The sequence below is a fragment of the Eurypyga helias genome, unplaced genomic scaffold (assembly GCF_000690775.1).
Source record: "Eurypyga helias isolate BGI_N326 unplaced genomic scaffold, ASM69077v1 scaffold12096, whole genome shotgun sequence".
NCBI lineage: Eukaryota > Metazoa > Chordata > Aves > Eurypygiformes > Eurypygidae > Eurypyga > Eurypyga helias.
This window is the reverse complement of record NW_010256042.1, coordinates 23,179-43,962: the sequence shown is the minus strand read 5'-3', so window position 1 is coordinate 43,962 and position 20,784 is coordinate 23,179. Positions and strand designations below refer to the sequence as shown.

At 35.5% G+C, this 20,784-nt stretch overlaps 2 protein-coding genes across 2 annotated transcripts in view; one reads left to right on the top strand and one right to left on the bottom strand.

Moving 5' to 3' along the window:
* Window positions 1-20,784, bottom strand: part of CACNA2D3 (calcium channel, voltage-dependent, alpha 2/delta subunit 3) — a gene marked incomplete at its 5' end in the record, with an annotated part of 97,377 nt that overhangs the window by 61,992 nt on the left and 14,601 nt on the right. The window lies entirely within an intron of this gene.
* Window positions 3,692-10,915, top strand: LRTM1 (leucine-rich repeats and transmembrane domains 1). The gene is made up of 3 exons (XM_010153523.1): window positions 3,692-3,701; window positions 6,873-7,469; window positions 10,482-10,915. The coding sequence occupies exons 1-3, from the start codon at window positions 3,692-3,694 to the stop codon at window positions 10,913-10,915; spliced, it is 1,041 nt and encodes a 346-aa protein (XP_010151825.1).

The following is a 20,784-nucleotide window of genomic DNA, read 5'->3' as shown; positions in this document are numbered from 1 at the left end:
TAGATAAATAAGCTCCCTAGAGCGATCTCAATTCTAACATTTTTAAGAGTGGACATAAAATATTTAAAATGTATAGATAAAACAAAATGTACACCTGCTCTTATTTTTACATGTATTTTTCTAGATCCTGTTTTAATTCCTTTCATTTCTGTTATCTTTATGACATCATAATTTCTATTTACAATAATACTTATTAATTATTTAGCTGTAATCATACTGAAATTACATATTATCTAAGGATGTTCAGCATGTGTAACAGGTGGTTGTCATCAGTCAGGAAATGTTTGAAAATTGAATCTGCACTCCCCTGCCCTCACTGCTCTCTTTGTGATGGAACAAATATTATGCTGACACATAAGATGCCCCTTGCTGCAAATTCATCTAACTTGCAGTTAAGGTGAAGAAGCTCAGCATCTCTATTCCCTGCACTTCTCCTCAATCTGAAGGCCTTTCATCCCTTATAATAGCTTTCCTACCTACCAAAGCATACTGTAAGGCTAGGGCTTGAGCATTTTCCAAGTAACCCCTTCCCACCTTCATATATTTCTGTTCATTTAGTTATGGGAAAAGGAGTACAAGCCAAACCAACTCCTAACTACATATATTAGAGTTATAACATCACAACACATTGCTGACTGATCTACCTAATGTATTGAAAGTCTTGCATAACTCTAGTGGAGAAAAAAAAAAAAAGAAGAAACTGCAAAGAACTAACCCGGACAGCTCTCTAGAGATTACCAGCAGTGACCTAGATGTGACTGTTAAAAGAATTTTCCAGCCTAAACCAGAAGAGTGGTCTGGGGACAAATAGAGTTCTGACCTAAACTGAGAAGATGCTCACGTAGTCACCCTAAATGATACCACCTGGCACAGCAGCACACACCTCACCAGATTGTAGCTCACTGCAGCTAGCAGGCTAAGTCTGCCCAGCTATCCCTTCCCCCACTGGAAATTTCCACATGAAATGCAGTATGTCCCAGTTCATCTAGTCCACCTATTACACCTCATACACTGGCCTCTTCTAGAGGTGTCAGAGGAAGGTGTAAAAATTCCCATAAATAATAATTATGGAAAAAAAACCCTGCCCATAGGGAAAGGTTTTTCTCCATAACTTATGTCATTAGTGGTTGATTAAAACCCTTAGGAGTGAAAGTTTATATCCCTTCTAAATGATTTTTTGCCCCTTGAGGTAACTATGGCTCCAGATTATATATGAATCCTACTAATATTTTGGCCCAAGGATAACTTCCAACAATGTATTTCATAGATTAATTACGCATTGTATAAACAAGTACCAGATGTATCTAAGTAAGGCAAAACAAGCCACTGAAAAGAAGAAAACTGGGCTCTTCCCCTGAAATTCAGTGATCCCAGATACCAACTCACAACTGCCTGCCTGTTTCCTCGTTTCTAGATTTATAAAATACTGATTCTCACTTTAAAGGGGGACCACCAAACAATTCATAACAACTGCCAAGGACAGACATGAACAACTTTTTAGACCTCATGGTGTCTCCTTATGTTGTGTGATAACCAAGATTCAATGTTTTTAAATTCTATCTGGTATTACTCTTCCCTTAACCTACCAAAGTGATGTCTAAAGAAATGCACACACCCACCTCTTCTGGAAAACATGACCATCTTTTTAAGGTATAAATCTTCCTCAGGCCAAATTTGGTTTGATCCATCAGCTTATACTTCTCTTGTGAAAGGTAGGCAGATGTAGGATCCCAGGCCTTCCTCTAATTTTGTCAACTTCTGAAAACCTGGTACCATGCCAGACAAAAACTGACAGGGTCCTGAGCTCTTAGAGTACAAGGACTGCCTTTGTAGAAAGAAAAGCATGAGGGACTCATGGGTTTCTTCTGCCCTGTCATCTTTGCACAGCATTCTGACTCATACCTGGGAATGGATAAGATCTTTCTCCATGATGCAATGGTGTACTTTTTAAGTGCCAGTTAAAGGGAGAAACTTTTAACAATAGAGGTATGGGATGTTTCATTAACAAATATTAATTATTTTTTGTCCTGAACCAAAATGGAAAGTTTACATTTACTAGAGTTGCATATAGGGTCTTCAGCAAGAGTTTAGCTGTTTTACCAATCTGGAGACATGTTAGTAAGGAGAAAGCACATGCCATTTTCCTGTAAGTGTCACAGTTTTAATACTCTCTCACTCAAAAGCATAAGGAAGATAAATCTAATAAAAGACAATGTACAGGAATTGTCTGCCATGGTCTTCAGAACATTTTTCTATATAACTCAATATATAGTACAGTGGGAATCTGAATGCTGTAGCTTTAAAATATTTGAAATTCTGCTAGAGTTCAATTAACATCGTGTTCTTCCATAGAAGAGATGGTTCTTACTACTCATTTTAAAGTAGATAGCAGGAACTGCTGCAACAAAGTGTTTGCTGGCAAGGCAAACACTGAACTGCCCCCACCAGCCAACAGGGATAGGATATTAGTTCATTGGGCTGTCTTGCTATTTGCAATGGGAAACATATCTTGTTACAACAACGGCACAAGCTAATTTAAGCAGTCACAATAACAAAGTTGCCGCACCACATCAGACAAGTGAAAAAAATCCTGCTGGTTGTTCAAAAGGCCAGAAGTAGAGTAGATTTCATGGTTACTCTGTTTCTGGCAAATCTCTACCTGTGTCACAACTATAATTTTCACCACATCAGACTCCTCTGTCATAACCAAAGTATTATTTCTAATAAATGGGAATACGGCATGGATTATAGGTTGGGGAAAGTTCTGTTTACAAAACATGTGCATTCAGAGTTCTCAATATAAGGCAAAAATAGCCACATCTACATGGAAAGCAAACCTACAGATTTAATCATATGTTTCCAAATCTGAACTCTGCAAGAAGATTTTTTTAAAAAAGTAATAACTTCTTATGCCCCAATTCAGAGTACATAAAACAACCTCTGCATTATTGTTGGAACTGAACCTCCCACAGTGCTTAACTTTGAGTGACCCTGTCCTACAAACATCTCTTTAATATGGCGCATGCTAAAAATAACACAATTCCAGTAGCAAAGTCTCGCCTAAAATAAGAGGCATTCTTTAAGCCATCTATTAGATGACACAAACTGCTGTGGGAGCTTGTAAACCAACCTGGTCAACAAACATTAGTTAAGAAGGAAAAAACAACTTAAAAAAGAAACCCTTTGAATTAATACGCCAAAATAAAATTTTAGATACCAAAGAGAATTTAAAAGTGTGAAAAGGTATTATATAAGAAAACAATAACATAGTAGCTAGTACCTCCTGCAACATAATAAAAAGCCATGAAAGTTATATCATTGATACAAGGGATGAGTTATTGCAAGGAGAGAGATGTCATCTCAAGCAACAAATATTTTACTTAAATTTGGTCTTTGAAAGAGCACAGCAGAGTATCTGCAGCTAGAAAGGCTACAAATTCTAAGGATGATGATATTTTATAATAGCACTTTTTACACTTAGTTCTGTCTTCATTAAATTGATTCAGTAGTACTATTTAAGACAGGTGTGTCTTATACACATATATGGGTTGGGAAAGGAAATAGCAAATAAATGTACTGCACAACAAAGGTTAGAGAAGTTTTTTTCTTTAACCTGAAATTCAATTTAAAGCACATTACAGATGATCTTTAAGCTTATCTCCCTCTCTCTTTGAAAAGTTGGAGTACGAATATGGCACCAGGTAATCTACATCTACACTATTCCCCTGCATTAACTTGCAGACTTTCATCCTCTATCAGGATGATGTGTCATTCATCAAGATGGTCAAGGACAGTACAGTCTGCCATTTGTAGCCATAATCCTTGTATCCTCAAGATGGGCAGTCATGTTTGCTTTACAGAGTGTCAGTTCTACATTCTTTTTCACTGCTCAGTGGTATTTACTGTTCCTTTTTGTAGGAAAAAAATAGCATCAGAAACAATTCAGCAAAGCATACAATAATAACAGTTACAGCTTTCTCCTGTGGGTGAGGGTGGCAGAGATCTAAACACAGACTTTCAGTAACCAAAAGGTAGCTATAGGGGGATGGGGTTACTTTCATGACAAGGATGCATGGTGACAGGCCAACAGTGGATGGACACCAGTTGTTTCAAGAAAAAAATGTCTGGATGCAAGACAAAATTATTAATACTGAGAACAGTTACACATTGGAGTAGGTTTTCTAGAGCAGAGAGAGCATCTCACTTGCTGGAAACATCCAAGTCTCAGCTTGACAGGACCATGGATAACCTCTGGTATAATACCCTGCTTTCAACAGCAGTTTGGACCTGATGATCTCACTTTTCTGTGATTCCTTCCATAGCATTGTCTGTAGCATATCAATTTTGCCCAAGAAAGTGAGCTGTGTGTGATCTTTTCAAAAGCACCTAAAAGCAAAATTTGAAAGCTTTTACCCAAGAAAGCTATTTTAAATATATAAGAATAGGTCTGAAATCTTTTGATTGCACAACTTCCCTACCCATAGTACAGCTAACATATGGAGTGATCAGATGGCCTTGAAAGACTCTACTATAGACCAGATCTCTCATTCTTTAAACACCTTTGACTTCCTTCATAGTCACAAGTCATTAATATTTTTATTCTTGTAGGTGGTACAGTACAAATGGGTTATACTGAAGAAACAACAAAAAGACAAGTCAAGGCACCATACAAACACATGAAGTACAATTTTAGTATCACCTGCCATTTCTTTCCAGTATCTTTGAAATAAAGTTGTTCAGTATTCTTGGTGACCATACCAGTATGTATGCAATTTTTATGGAAGGAGCCATCAGTCCTGAGTTCCCATGCAAGAAAATTCTGTCAGCACAGCTAACGGATGTCAGATGAATAAGCTTAGAAGAGCAAACAAGTGGACTGCCAAAACCATGTCATCAACCCACAGGCCTATTCGTAGTGATATTATACACTCCACTGCCTCCAATCACAGACGACGATAATCAGAATGCATGTTCAGAGTCATCTGATCTTGCAAAAATTCACACAGCATAGCTAATAATCCATCAGAACTCAGAAACCATACTGGATTTAAAAAGGCAGCTTTATTTCTGTGCCTTGCATTTGAAGCAGATTAAATAAATTGAAAAAGCAAGGCTATCAGGTCATTATTTGTATGTTACAGCTGTCCAGTTAGAGTTGACAGACACTCTTTGCATGGCCTGTTGACTGATTAAGAGGCAGGGTAAGCCTCAGAGTCATAAATGGTTGGGGGTAGAGGTGGAGTATGGAGATTGTGATAAAGAAAAAAAAACAAAGGCTGATAGAATAACACATATCGTTGCACTTATACACAAGCCCCAGATACCATCAGAAAAAAACCAAACACTCAAACAAAAACAACACAGAGGAAACTGGATGAGAACATTACAGATTTGAAGTGGGAATCAGAACGACGTGCCTGTTACAGTTCTGCATCAGAAAACTGAACTGAATCTTCTGCAAGGTGAAAAACAAGCAAATCAGAATGAAAGGTGAGATATTGAAGCTTTCTGATTAATAATGATTTTTTCTGTCCTCTAAGAATTTTCTTGCCAGTGTTTATTTTAACTTTACGTTGGAAGTTATGTCTCAGTTTCTGAAGCCAACTGTTGCAGAACAATGTAATGAAATGAAAGTATTGATTACCTTGCTTTAAAGAATGCTGAATTCTTTTAAGTCAATTCTACAATGTAGAATTCAGTATTGCAGAAGTTTATGTATAATTTGAATACAAATATATTTTCATCTTTGACTGAAATTGAGTAGTTTGTGACTTAAGCTGTAGTCTCAAAATGAAACTATCGCTTAGACATTTGTCATATTCAATGTTATAATCATACACTCTCACTCCTTTAATATGGTATTCCCTGTTACTATTTAATGTTTGATCCCTGTAAGTCAATAATCAGTATATTCTTTAATGTCCAAGGGTTTCAGGTAGTAACTGAAATGCTTTTTATTTTGAAATAGTAAAACTTGAGGCATCTCGAAAACAATGTGACAAAATGATTTCTCATTTTTAATTTCTTTAGTCAAATAAAATCTAATTACTCAACATCATCTGATAATTTTTCTATAATTTCATTAAACATAGATTTAAGTGGCACCTTGTTTTCCTAGTATGAAAGGTAAAAACTGTTATTTTTTTCAGATAAAACTGACCTGAACATCATGGAGAACATTATAATTATAAATACTAAATATAACTAAGTACTCCTGTCAACTCATTTATTTTCTTAACAGGTTCTTGACAAATATTTGCTGATTGTGTAGAAACTTGTATCTATCGGAAGTACAGCTGCCATTCAGATAAGGGAATTAAAGCAGTGTAAACATCGATATTTTAAAGAACAAACTTACAGAATCTGGACTTCTCAAAATGTAGTTAACTCTTTATAGCAATGTCTTTGAAGCTTATTTTTCTTTTGACAGCACATTAACTTAATTCTTTTAAAGCCACAGAAAAATGAAAGTTCTACTTGCAATCCTTCTGACATAAGATGTCTGAAAAATATTACAACCACAGAAAGAGAAATATTCCAATTTAATAATTTTAGAAACTGTTACCTTTCCTTCAAACATCACTTCTCTGCTGATGGAAAATCCTCCTGAAAACCATTTGTACTTAAGATAAAGCCATGGGAAGTACTTCATTTGAAGACCATGGAAGCACTAACTTCATTCTGCACTGTAAACGTACCTCAATACTATTTGTAATTGCTAATGTATTGTAAAAGAAATGAACCCTCTTTATTCTTTCTATATTAATGTTTATTATGGAGCTGTGTATCATTTGTCTATGTTCATGACCTGTATATTGCCAAACCCCAAATATTTTAAACTAATTTTAATTCTTCTTTCACTTACGATACAGGTAACTGGCTTTTGGGTTTGAGCGTCACCTTGTTAATACGTGCAGCTTATGGATGTCCCGATAAATGTCTATGCCATACAGCCTCAAAGACTGCAGACTGCAAGAATAGAGGATTTACTGAAATTCCTTCCCGTTTACCTCCTGAAATTCAGATACTACAGTTGCAGAATAACCGTATTTGGAGAATCAACCAAAATGCATTCACTGGAACACCGTTGCTCAAAATCTTAGACTTGTCTAATAATTCTCTCTCAAGTTTGGCACCAGGTGCTTTCCAAAAATTGCGGTATTTACAGGTTCTAAACCTAACCAGAAATTTGATTCATTATATAGAAAACAAGACTTTCAGTTTCCTCCCACACCTAAAAGAACTGGACTTGTCATCCAACAGCATTATACGTTTGCCTGAGACTTTTGGAAACAGCACAGGGAATATAACATTGCTGTCTGTGAAGCATAACAAACTTCAGAAAATGGACAGAGTTCTGCTGGAGTCACTTCCAAACCTGAAAGTGGTTCTTTTCAAAGATAATCCCTGGCAATGTAATTGCAATGTCTTTGGCCTGAAACTGTGGCTGGAGAGCTTTTTATACAGAGGTAAGAAATTCTTCTCATGACATACGATGTATATGAGGACACTTAACCAGCACCTAACTGATCTTCACTACGGCAGCTTAACAATTTACTCTACACCTTAGAACATCCCCTCAAATGAACTATTCTACTAATAGAATACAATGCATTCTATTCTTATGCATAGGTCAGAATATAGGTGCTTTCATAAATACAGGTGGCAAACTTACAGTCATAGAGGAACTTTATATTAGTGCAAAGAGAGAAAGTATACACACACAATCATACAGTATGTACAGATGCATTCTGGAAATATGTGTGTAGTGTGTGTATGCATATATATCCACGTATATAACAAGTATACTTGTGCACATACACTTGCTTTAATTCTACCAACATATTTTTGCTAGAAACCCACTTCCTGTTTAAAAGCTCTTTACCTGATGCATGAGGGTAAACATCAAGACAGATATCAATACCAATTTAACTTCAGAGAGCCCAGGATTCTATTTCCTCTATAAATTATCACTCAAATATTTTAAGAATACTTTACCTAAAAATGTATGTTACACGTTGCACAAGTTTACCCTTGACTAATATTGTTTCCTAATTTGTTTTTAACCAGAAGAGGTACTAAATACAATGATAATTTCCTGACAGAAACGTATAATGCCATCACATGAGGAAAAGGGAATTTCGTAAATAAAAGTAGACTCATATTTTTGTCACACCTGCTTTTAAGTATATTCAATGAGTTATGCTCTAGAGAAGAGAACATGATTTAATTCTAAAGTAATTAAGTATTAAAAGAAATTAATTTCTTTATCCCAGAAGATATACTCAGACCCTGAGAATCCAGAACAGCAGGGCAACTTGATCTTCTCTAAATCAGGCTTTGATGCTTGTATGTGATCAAACTACTGATTACCCATCTGTTTATGGAAGTGGAATGGGGCATGTTGCAGCACACTGGATGCAGATATGGTCCATGTTGCCGGGGACTGAACGGGCTGCCTTTTTCAGGCATCTGAACTCTAAAGGCCAGCTGGAAAACCATACTGGCCATTCAGGGACACAATTAATGTAAGAATAGTCTGTGGGTGAGGTAAAGCCACTGCCAACAGCAACCTTTTACAAAACAGAAAAGGCTACACTCCTCCCAGGGTTAAAATCTTAATATTTTGGATTGGTAAAATATTACATTATTCCAGGGCTTTATTTATATTATGTTTGAACCATTCCCTACAACGAATTTCAGCAGGGGTTCTGACTTCTCTGTGCAGAACAATGTAATGATCCAAGATAAACATACCAAATTATCTTAATTACTCTGCCAGCAGCATAAGTATTGTAATTTATTTCAAAAACCAACATTGTTTAGAAATTCAGTGGTGCTCTTCCATCTTTCCAAACATTACACAGATTACTTAAATGAAGTGATATGGAACTTGCAAATTCATTTTAGCAGCAAATTTTAAAGGAAGCCCAAATACTACATTCTCTTCTGTGTTTATATTTCCATAAAATTACTTGTGTGAATCACGTGAAGAAAAATTAGCTACCTTGCACATCAATCTTTCTAATAATTTTATAACTTATATTCTACACTTATGATAAAATAGTACTGTTGCTCTACAGGTATTTCTTGCAAGTCCTAAAAAAATATTGCTAGAGATAGAACATTGTCTGAATTTAAAAGTACTGACTGTTTTGTCCGGTATAACTCTAAAATATTTCAGTATTTTTAGCTGAGTACAGCTCAGGCAATTGACATCTGATGCATACTCATAAACAGTTATAGAGAACTTCAGTTCAGGTAGAACACCAGTCTTCTATTCCAAGTACACACGTTTAGTTACTTAAAGCCATAGAAGAATCACAGTGGCAGGATTTGGAGTTTTATCTATATCCACATTCAAACTAACACATTGGAACCGTCTGGAACCATGCTTTGGGTTTGGCTATTAAACACCAAGAGACAAGCTGCTATGCTCATATATATCTTGGAATACCATTAATATTTGTGGAGCAGTCTCCAGATGTCGGCTTGTGTCCATCTGTATTCACTACTTTCTCAGACAAATTCTTCTCAGGATGAACATTTCTGTGTCTGGCTTTAGTTGAAAGTTGTATTATTTTGGATGAAGAAGAGGAATAAAATTCAGCTGATTTGATTAGTTAATTTTTTAAAATATGTAAACATTGTTTTGGGCCTTGTTGACTCCTTGACACACTACACCCCTAAAGCTGCGTGTGGTATATGGACTAATTAGAAACCTGAAGGCTAGGCTCTGTGTGTGTTCTTACATGGTGAGGAACAATGGCATGATTTACCAGGACTGAGGCTTCCTACTTCACTTCCTGTTATACTAAAAACATCCTTTGGGAGGGAGCAGAAGCTGGCTCTAAGCAATCATGAAATTTACCATTTGAGCAGGGTAATTGATTAATCTTAACTCCTTCAGATCTCTGTATATTTTCTTACCATGAGCCTTGCTTCAAAAAATTGCTTATGTATACATACAACTTACTGAATTTTCTCTTTGCTTCATTACAGTTAGCATGTGATATCAGAACAACGACTGTTTCATGGAATATTTCAACCAAGTGGGAAATCTTTACTAAATATATTGCTTCCATTTCTCCTTATAAAAAGAAGTAATGGTATGAATTTGAATGGAATGAATTTGCTGTTAACAATACCTCTTTGTTTTTATCTATTACATAGTTCTTACTTTTATACACCACTTGTTTTTTACTTTTGCTCCCATAAAATCATAGATAACAATTCCTGATGAATTGCTTCTTGCAAATACTCCCTCATATGAGTGTTAAAGTGTAATAATCTCACCACCGATCTAAATAGAAAGAGATCTTAAGGATATGGTTATCAATCTTTAAAAGTATAAAGCCAAAACTGATGATAAATTAACTTCAGGTTTCTGTTAATTTTACATTTAGATAATTCCAAAGCCACCAAATCTTAAGATCATAAATCTGTATTTGTTTTCTTGGTTTGGTTTTTTTTTTTTTCAGGAGGAATAAGTGATGGCATTATCTGCTCAACGCCAGGCATTCGGAAGGGAAAGGACCTCCTCAAAGTTCCCTATGAGCTCTTTGGGGCATGCCCTCTAACAACAGCTCACATTCATCTGGCTAGCATTCATCACCATAGCGTTGAGCACAGAAGTTCTCCAAAGCATGCTCATCACAACGACCACGGGGAAAACAGCCGGTCAAACTGTGAACCCAAACCAAAGCCAAGGCCTGTTAGCTTGCGTCATGCAATTGCCACTGTAGTAATAACTGGAGTTGTCTGTGGAATTGTGTGTCTAATGATGCTGGCAGCTGCTGTTTATGGCTGTGCCTATGCTGCAATTACTGCTAAATACCACAGAGAACATTTGGCCCGGGTCAGACAGCATGGGACTCCTGAGGAAAAAGAGCCATTTGATAGTTCCTTGGCTTGAGTTACTTCTGTCTTTGATTTCTTGAAAATAAAACCCCCATTTCAGTCAAAAAGCCTGGATCTAAATAAGATTGATTTAATAGTATTTACTGCTTTCTTTTTTCTTTTTTTTTTTTTAAGTAAACATATATATCCTTTGGAATATATATAAGGACTTTATGTGGAAGAATATAAGTTTGTTTATATTTTGTGTATGTATATTTGGAAGCCACTATTTAAGGCTGAGATAATGAAATCTTGATGTAACTACTTGAAAAGTATTCTGTTCTCCATTACTAGCTCTTGATAACTTATGAGTTATGGTGCAGCTACAGTCAGTAGTAGTCAGCTTTTTAAAAAGAAAAACATAAAACATCTACAAATGTCTATTTTAAGATTTATCCAGAAATGCAATTCACAATTAATCTTAGAACCAGCCAGTCTATACACAGTCACTGGTAATGTGCTAAAAAATTCCAAATACATTTTTTTCCACCCTCCAAAACATTACATCTGTTAGATAACTTAGAAAATAGGTGATACCTTGTTAACTATCACATATTATTTTAGAATTACTTAGTAGGAAGAAGAAAGCTGAGAAAACGCTTTCGAAAGAAGTGCTATACTGTTTCAGATAAAGGAATGAAATGAGCACATACAGCATATATGAAAGAGGCACTACCTGTTATCCTGCTGGTATACATACTTGCTACAGACATTTCTGAAGCTTCTTATTACCAAATCCACACACAAGTGCTCCATTTTGCAAAGATCATGACTGCAGATGCAGCTCCCATCACAGTGCTGCCCTTCAGTACGGAGGATAATATAGTTGCGTGTTTACACATTCTCACTCACAGAGAGAACATTCAGCTGAATTCAGTCAAGGGTCCACCCTAACATTCTGCAGTGCAGTTTTGCCATCAGAGGAAATCAGAGCCAAAACCATCTGAGTAATCTAAGTTTAGAACAGAAAGAATATTCTGAATGTGCAGAAGTATTTAAATAATTCTTAGAAATTATTTCAAGGCAACCAACAGAAAACAGCAACTTTATCTACCTTTTCCAAGACTAGATAAAATACATCTAGACTATTTGTCACTGACATTTATTGTGTTTTCTAAAGACCTGTCTAGATATCTAATGTAGAACTCAACTACACTTGTAGTCTAAGAGCATTTCTTAACATCTATCCTAAACCTTTAGTGAAAATCTTGTCAGTTTATTCCACTGGGCAGAAGACTTGAGGACAATGGCTGAGTAACAGTCTGCAAAAGGAAGCTGTGTCACGGCATTCAGAGACCTCCACTCTCCTTCCAACAGATGGATTCCAAGATCAAGTTCTGTAGCTATTCCAATAATAACCTCAACTGAGTAATGGGCTGTATGGCAGGAGTCATGTAACCCTTGCTCTTATCTACTTAGTAATAATTGCAACCTAAATATTAAAGCTCATTCCTGCATCTGCAGTTACTTTCATGTCCAGAGAACATTAAGCATCTCAGTCTTAATCTAAATCTAGCAGACACTGAAAACAATCAATTACTGTCTGTCTTTTTTTTTTTTTTTAACTGCTAAGTACTTTATTATTAAGAGGCTCTCATGATTCTTTTGTCCCCTGAACTAAATAAACCAAGCTGTTTCAAATTTTTCCTGTAAGGCCACATACTCTAAACTCTTCCCCCCCCTATAGATTCCCAGGAACCTTTTCAGTTCTTCTACATTTTGTTTAAAATGTGGTACCCTAGACTGGGCACATTACTTCAGCTGAGACCTCATCAGCACAGAATTTTTAGAATATTTAAATTCAGGTTGTTTAAATCTGACCTCTTGATGATGTATCTCAAAAGCAAGTTTGCTTTTCTTCCTTTTAAATATTCACTAAAGCTTAATAAATAATCTATTTTCAGAGCTAAATCATTTGAGTGGATAGATCTACATTTTATACTCTTTTATACACTTATTGCAATAACATTTTACAACAAATTTTTCAGATAGGGAAGACAGTAGCACACAGGATAGGATCTTCTTGCCCATGGGCCAAAAAACAAGTTCAGAACCATGCCAAATCAGTGTTTTTCTATAGTCACAAAATAAAAAATAAACACACTTGTACTAAACTGCAGATCCTAAGATTAAGCCTGATAAACCTCTGACCGCCAGAGAAATTTCAAACACAGTGTTTCTAATAGGCTCAGATACAGCAGTGCAGCTTCTATCACAACTAAGTTCACACTTCTGATATCTTCAAGCAGAGGAAAAAAACCTGACTTGATATTTCCCAGTCAGGAATATCCAGAACATATTTCTTGGTCTTAAAAAAACAGACCTATCAACAAAAATCTCTCAGGTTTTCCTAACTGTAAGATGGTTAAAAACTAAAGAAAATAAAACAAATAAGAAAATAAGAGGAAAAAAGGGAGGAAGAAGCAATGAAGGGCACAACAACATTTATGGAAATTCTGTCCAAGGCACATTTCAGATGCTTTGGGGATTTTCATGCACACATAAGGCCATAAATTGATATGCTGTTCTGCCAGAAAGTACTTCATATTTCCATTTGTTCACTCTGCTGTGGGAGTAGAGCAAGCCAATCCATGCAAAATCTGATTTATACTTTCTAACGCTGTTCGCTAAAGAAAGATAAAAAAATTTTTAAAAGAACCAAACAAAAATCCCAGATAAATTTTTCAATTAAGGTTTATAAGACTATATATATATATTTACAAATTTGTTTGCATTTCACAAATTCCAGTTATTTATGATAAGTTAACAGCAGACATTCAACAGAGGAAAGTATTGATTCAACTGCTTAAATTAATAAATGCAAAATTATTTGTTTTTCACTACAGGAAACAGAATGTTTGACTACTAGAAAATAGTTATAAAAACACTGAAAAAAAGAAAAATCCATAGCAGTTTTTGCGTACAAGTGGGAGACTGGATCTAGGATTCCCCACAGAACTACCCTTAATTTGTAAAGCTTAGCAATGGACATCTGCCGCTGAAATAAGTTGTCTGCACAGATTTATTTTCCAGATAAAGGCTCCTGAGAAAGCTTTGTCATTTTTCCAGCAGTCTCATGAGAGGTATTATAGTGAGCACAGTATTTTTTTCTAATCTCTGTGAAAAACACTCTTCCCCTCAAAGTCAACAAGTTATCAGGACACACTACTCTGGAAGGTGTTTGCAAAGACAGAGAAAGTACACTTGTTGATGTGTTCTTCTCATTCATATAGAAGCTCAACATATTACTTTGTTTTCAGAAAAAAGATGCTGTCCAAAATTTCAATTTATAACAGAGACTAAAACCTACCATATGCCAATGTTCCCTATATGAAATGTCCCTAGTACCTATATTGAAAGAAACAGAGCTTGAACTGAAACCTGCTTGCTTGCCCTATGTGTCTTTCCATCCAGAGCTTGCAAAAAGTCCATCAAAATTCCTCTTCATTATTCTCTACTAATACAATGTGCAAACAAAACCAGGATCCCCCTTCTTGACTATCAAAGTAGAACATTTTGTGACATTATACACAGCTTATCTATCATTAAAAATATTAACAAAAAAAACCCAACTCTTGCCTACTAATAACCACCTATCTTTGCTGGCCAGAAGACAGGCACCCAGGCTTTAGTTAAGCACCCAGAAAGTATGTCTACTTTCATAACTTTGAACTTGTCTGAAAGTGGCATAGTAGTAATAATCATAAGAAAGTTTTGGTACTTCCTGGGTTTATATTACCCGAAATGTGACTACATGCTCCCCACGAGACCGGCAGCAACATCAATCATCTGGATGCGGCAGTAAGCCAGAAGAGGGGAGAAGCAGTAGGAATCAGAAAGCCGTAACAAACAAACCAATGACTACATACTTCATAACTATGTCCAGTGAAAGCTGCCGTTGCTCTCTCTGACTGCGATGCCCCACTGCTTTAGGGCTATGCACATATATGTTGAAGTGTTTGCATAAGGCTGCCATCCACATTTCAAGACAATAAATAGTGAGAAAACAATTGTTAATATTTGGAAATATAGTCTACTAGGGGGAAAATAAATCAGTTAATCCGCTGTACTTAAACTGGTATTAATGTATTCATACACTACACAATTGCAGCTTCATACCTTCGCCGCATTATTTGAAGTTTTCAAAAGGACCTGACAGATTATCTGCTGCCTTGTTCTGCAATCAAGGATGTATTTCGCTAAGCAGCATAATTGTTTAGCAAAATGACCCTATAATCTGATTGCTATTAGATCACAAGGATCTTCCTCCTGCCCAAATTACATAGTACTAAAACCCAATCAGCCAAACAAAAAAATCCCAAAAGCAAAGCAGAAGTGTAGAAGCAAAGAGGAGAATACAGTTTACTAGGTATGTTAGTACAATACATGGTGGGATACTGTTCCAATTCATCCATCAGAGACCCAGATTTCCTGAGAAGAAGTGGTGAGGAAAGCCCAAGACTTAGATAAATAAGGGTTACATTCTGAAGCCAACACTAGCAGAGATCTGTCTTCAAAAGCCTTGTTATTCTACTACTCCACACGCTAATTCTGAATGGTAAAATGAACTGTGAACAACAAGTGACAAGAAATGTGCGAACACTTGTGAATATGCCATCTAACTTCAGATTCCCCGCTCAGACAATGGACAGAGGCAGGATTTTACCAGATGCTCTGAAGCATTCTGTGGAGGAGCTTACCTTTCTCCACGCATTACCTACAAACCATGTTTCCTAAATCACAGCTCCCAACCTAAGTCTGAGAGTTGTTTAATGTTGGACTGTACAAATACACATTTCAATTTTCCTGAAACTGAAAATATATACTAATATTAGATTTATGAATACAAAGATAATATTCAAAATGAACAAGAAACTCTGGGAAAACATAAATAGTGGTTTTCCACCAAAGCATGAAAAGCATTTTGAGGGATTTACTAAATGCTACTGCTGAATATAATCTTCTGCGGCTTATAACATGGAGTAAAGATTAAGTAAATCACTGTCTTGCCTGAAAAGGAAAACATCTATTTTAGAACGCTCTAAAAATTTGGTTGGTGTGTCATTACAATGACATATTCATTTTCCCTTAGGCCTTCATACTAAAATACAATTTTATAGAAGGTATCATAAATTTTAAGGACTGTTTATGACAGTGACATTTGCTTGAATGTTTTTAATAATACAGTAATACCAAAGCAATACATGTAAGAAAAAAAAAAAAAGCATAAGAAGTACAGAGCAGATGTATTTACTTTATGTGCTATTGTAAGAATAACAGCATTAACTATTTGTGAAGAATTTACAGCATCTGCCACTCACAGAAATATCAGTGGTTCAAACTACTTTTGATTAAATTACTGAGAATAACTTTTACAAAGCGTGTTCTGGGATCTTGTTCAAAGAGAGATGTGTGTGTAAACTCCATTTAAGTTCACTCAAAAAACCGTGAATGGAGTGTTGAGGTCACATATATGCAATTATTAACATAAACAAAAGAAAAAAAATAAACAAAGAAGAAAAAGGGAAAGAACAAACTTTCCAGTTTGTAAAGGCATTTATTTTCAGATAGATTCTGCACATTTTCTTCCATGAAATTATAAAAGAATCTTCCTTATTTAGAGCCTAGATCACTAGAATCCTCAGTTACTGGAAAACTGCTTGTTCACAAATTTTCCTTTCAAATTTTTGTTGTGTAGAGGCTGATTCAAACAGGAAGATTAAAGAACTGAAGTATGACCAGCCTCAAGTAGACAGATTTGTATTTTAAAAGTAATATGAGATTTTTGATCTTCCCTGTTTTCTAGGCACAGTTTGAAATATCTTAAACAGCGTGATCATCAGGGTCACTTCCTCTGGCCTGAAGTGGGGTATTCCAAATTTCTAAATTTTAACAACTTATCATAAAATGAAATCTTTACCAAGTTTCCTTAGCTTATGAGTAGGAAACAAAAAGGAGAACCTGAATTTTCAAAATGTGTCTTTCAAAGTACCTAAGGGCTTTCAGTATATTGAATAGGAATTTTTAACATGGTATCACTAAATTTATTGGGGTTTTTTTGTTTGTTTTTAAATATATAAAGGAGAACAATGAAGGTGATAGATGAGGACACTTGTAAAAAAAAAATCTCTGAACTAGCATATGGGCTAGTTATAAAAAGCTTTGAAATGTTACTTACTAGAAAGAGAAAGATCCTGGCTTTACTGGCAATAATTTGTTTGTTGGTATAGAGCATAATATACCTTGTTTGCCTAATAAGGATTCACATTCCCATGTAAAGACAAGACAACATATAAAGACATGAATCATGGGTGGTAGAAAGTATTTCCCATTTTCTTTTCAGCTTTTACTGCTTGGCAGGAGAAAATAATGGCTGCAAGAAAAAATTGGCGATCCTTAATCATTCTGAAATTAACAGTAAATCTATTATCTCGAAAGGTCTACATACAAAGTATAACTACTATTCAGCAAGTTCATGAATGGCAGAATCTGACCCTTATGTGTCTATTTATCCTCACAAAAGTAACAGACTTTGTGGTAACCTTTGTCATAGAAGATTCTGAGTGGCTGATCTTGAACTATCTGTATGAGGAATGTTTAATACACAGAAGAAAAACAAAAACACCAATCAAGAAGCTTGCAAGAGTAAGAAAACCAGGGTTCCTTCTGCACCAATTTTCCTCTTATGTCCAAACAGGAATTAGTGCAATCGTTCTTTTTATGTGGCATCAGCAGAAAAGAATGAGTCAGGCTAGATACACAGAGCTATGGCAACACCAAGGCAATCACTTCTCTTTGATAGAAAATTACTGGAAAGATGTCTGTACGTAAGAACAACATGGATTTCTTTTCTTTCCAAATTAGACTGAGTAAGAGAAATCTCCAGATTAGTGGGGTACTTTCATTTCCCTCTGATTTAGCAACACTGAGTTTCCATTAAACTACTATCCCAGTTAGGCTGACATGGAGCAACCCGGGCTTGCTTCTTTTCAGAAACTACAAGACTGTAATGGTAAAGCTTTTTATGTTTTTTAAAATCAACCAATTAAAATATTACTTGCTTTTGACTGAGTGACCTCAGAAATGCATGTGTGCAGGGAGGACTAGTTTAGTGTTTTCCATGTCCTAATTTCAGCTTTGATAAATATGAAGTCCAATACAAAACTAATCACATATAAACCTCTGTAGATATTCTTTCCTCATACTTTGGTAACATAGAAACAAAATTCTTTGCAATTCTACATTTTTATCAATAAGTAGCAATAGTAAGGAAAAACCACCTGTTTTTCCTTATGTAGTTATACCTAACAATTTTAAACCATTTTCTACTGCATCCTTTCCATCATGGAAAGAACATGCTAATGACATTCAAACTAGATTTCAGAGTAACACCATCTTTCTATATTCTTATTTTTTCATTTCTATGTACCTACCATATCTCTTTGCAACATGGACCTGGTTGTTAAAAGAGAAAACACTATTTTTATTTATGTATTTTTTTACTTTGAGGGTGGCTAAACCCTGGAAGAGGTTTGCCAGAGAGGATGTGGCCTCTCCATCTATGGAGACATTTAAGACCTGACTGCACACAGTTCTGGGTAACCTGCTCTAGCTCAAGACTGCTCAGGACTAGTCCACTGGGATTGGACTAGATGATCTCAAGAGGTCAATTCCAACCTCAGCTGTTCATCTATATGAATAGTCTGCACAAAAGCAGGCAGAAAAGAATTAAGGAAAATTTGTACTTAATTTCAGAATTTTTAAGCTGTCTTGTATTAAACAAAAATGGATTATTTCTCCTCATCTCCTTTTAACTCTAAATTTCAAATTACTATGAGACTAAAGATGTGCCTGTATATGATTTAATCCTTCATTCTTCTGGCTAGGTGTCCAGAGCTTCTCACTAAGCACTGCTATGGACTTTTTCAATGAGGCTTGAAATGCCAGGTTCTGCTTGTTACATGAAGAAAACTTTAGAGATTTTGACAATTTTCATTAGACAATTTCTTCAGTGTTCTTTAATAATCTTTTGCACTAAAAAATTATGTCATTTCTGTTATCTTTAATTGAACATCCCAAGGGACTAATTTTCATGTTTTCTGTGAACAGCAGTGGCATGTTTCAACACAAAGGGCTTTTAAGGTCCCATACTGTACTGTAGCTTTTGAGGTAAAATGCATCTAGAGGAAAGTACATACATGAAGCTTCATGTACTGTCTCAACTCTCTCAAAATCTCAAGAGAGAACAATTTTTCATTTTTTAGATCCTGTTTTACTCCATGATGACTCTCATTTGCTTTCTTCTGTCCCCATCTCTTGCCCAGAACTGTCTAGTTGAGCAGTATCCTAAAAAATTTATTTTAAACAAAGTCATAATGATGAAAACATCACCTTTCCCAAAGAAATTGGATATGAAAAGAAACATGTACATAACATACACAGATTCTATGCTGCACTTATCCAGATGCCCCTACGTTCATTACTTGGAAGCAGAGAATCAAATACGGCCGTTAAATGAGTTCACTCATCATGCAATGTCAAAAATCACAATGCAGTGCTGAATTCCATAAATTGTTAGTGTGAAATGTACTGTCTTTCACATGACCAACAGAAGAGATAATTGAATCTTAATTTGTCTCTTTTCTACTAGCTAGATTACTGCCTAAATTCAGATATCTTACATTGACTGGCTTTGCTTTGGTCACTAAAAGGAACACCGACCTTCCATGAACCTCATGGAATTTCAAGGACAGGGCGAATCTACAGTTTTTAGATCATGTTGAAAAGAATTAAAAAATTAGGTTTCCCCATCTTTTATTCTCCTTCACACTGTAATATGGACAGTTTGAAGAAACTTATTTCAATGTAAACGTGATGTAGGAGACATGATCATAGAGAACAGAAAAAGAAAGCAATTTAGAGCATAAATGCGTTTAAATCTGACCAAAAAAAAAAATCTGCGTTAAGTACTATTGCCCCTTTCTCTCATGCAAAAATTTGAACTCTGAATAAACAGTAAGAAATATGATGCAACTACACTTGCTAAAGACTTACCTCCTTCTTCCACACTTTCTATAGAAATTTTAATTAAGTAAAAAAATTTACAATCTGAATTGAAAGAGGCAGGAGGGATTTTAAAAACAAATTACATGATTTTTGCCAATAAACAAAAGCTTTCTGACAGTGAACTGGTATTAGTAGGCACAGATGGTGAAGCAGCAGCAGCAGCACTTGAGTTCCCTGTAGTAAGTCTGGAGACTCATTGATTTTAGGATTTTCTGCCTATATTAAAGAGTTGAGTCTTCCCTACTTGCAATAATCCTTAGTGTAGATTTGCATATGAAGTCTGATATAACTGATGTTTTTCTACCAAAAGCAGAATCAAAAAAAAAAAAAAAAAAAAAAAAAACAAAGAAAATAGAAGACGCTGAAGATTTTGTAGTAAGAGTTGGTTTTGTTTCATTTTCTCCATTTGTGGGCAGGTCTAACTCAGGTTTCCATTTTATAGTCATGTTCTAGTTTCTCTCTGCCAGTTTCAAACTCTTGTAGTGATCTGTAATAAACAACATTCTGGAACAGCTTTATTTGCAGTCAAATCCCTCTAGGGAACAAAGCAATTTTACATGAAAAGTCTATCTCATCATGCTGCTTTTTGTAATCCACTCAGACCAAATGGGGATGAAGAATACTTACTTCACACAAAATGAGACATTTTGGCCAAATTTGAACTTCAATGTAGGTATTTGAAAATGTTACCCGTAGTCCTACTTTAGTCTCACAATTCCGACTAATAAAAACTTCAAACTTTTCCCACTTACCACTGCCCGAGTTTCTGCCTCTGAATTATTTCTGCTTAAAACAGAATATTGTCAACCTTATAATAAA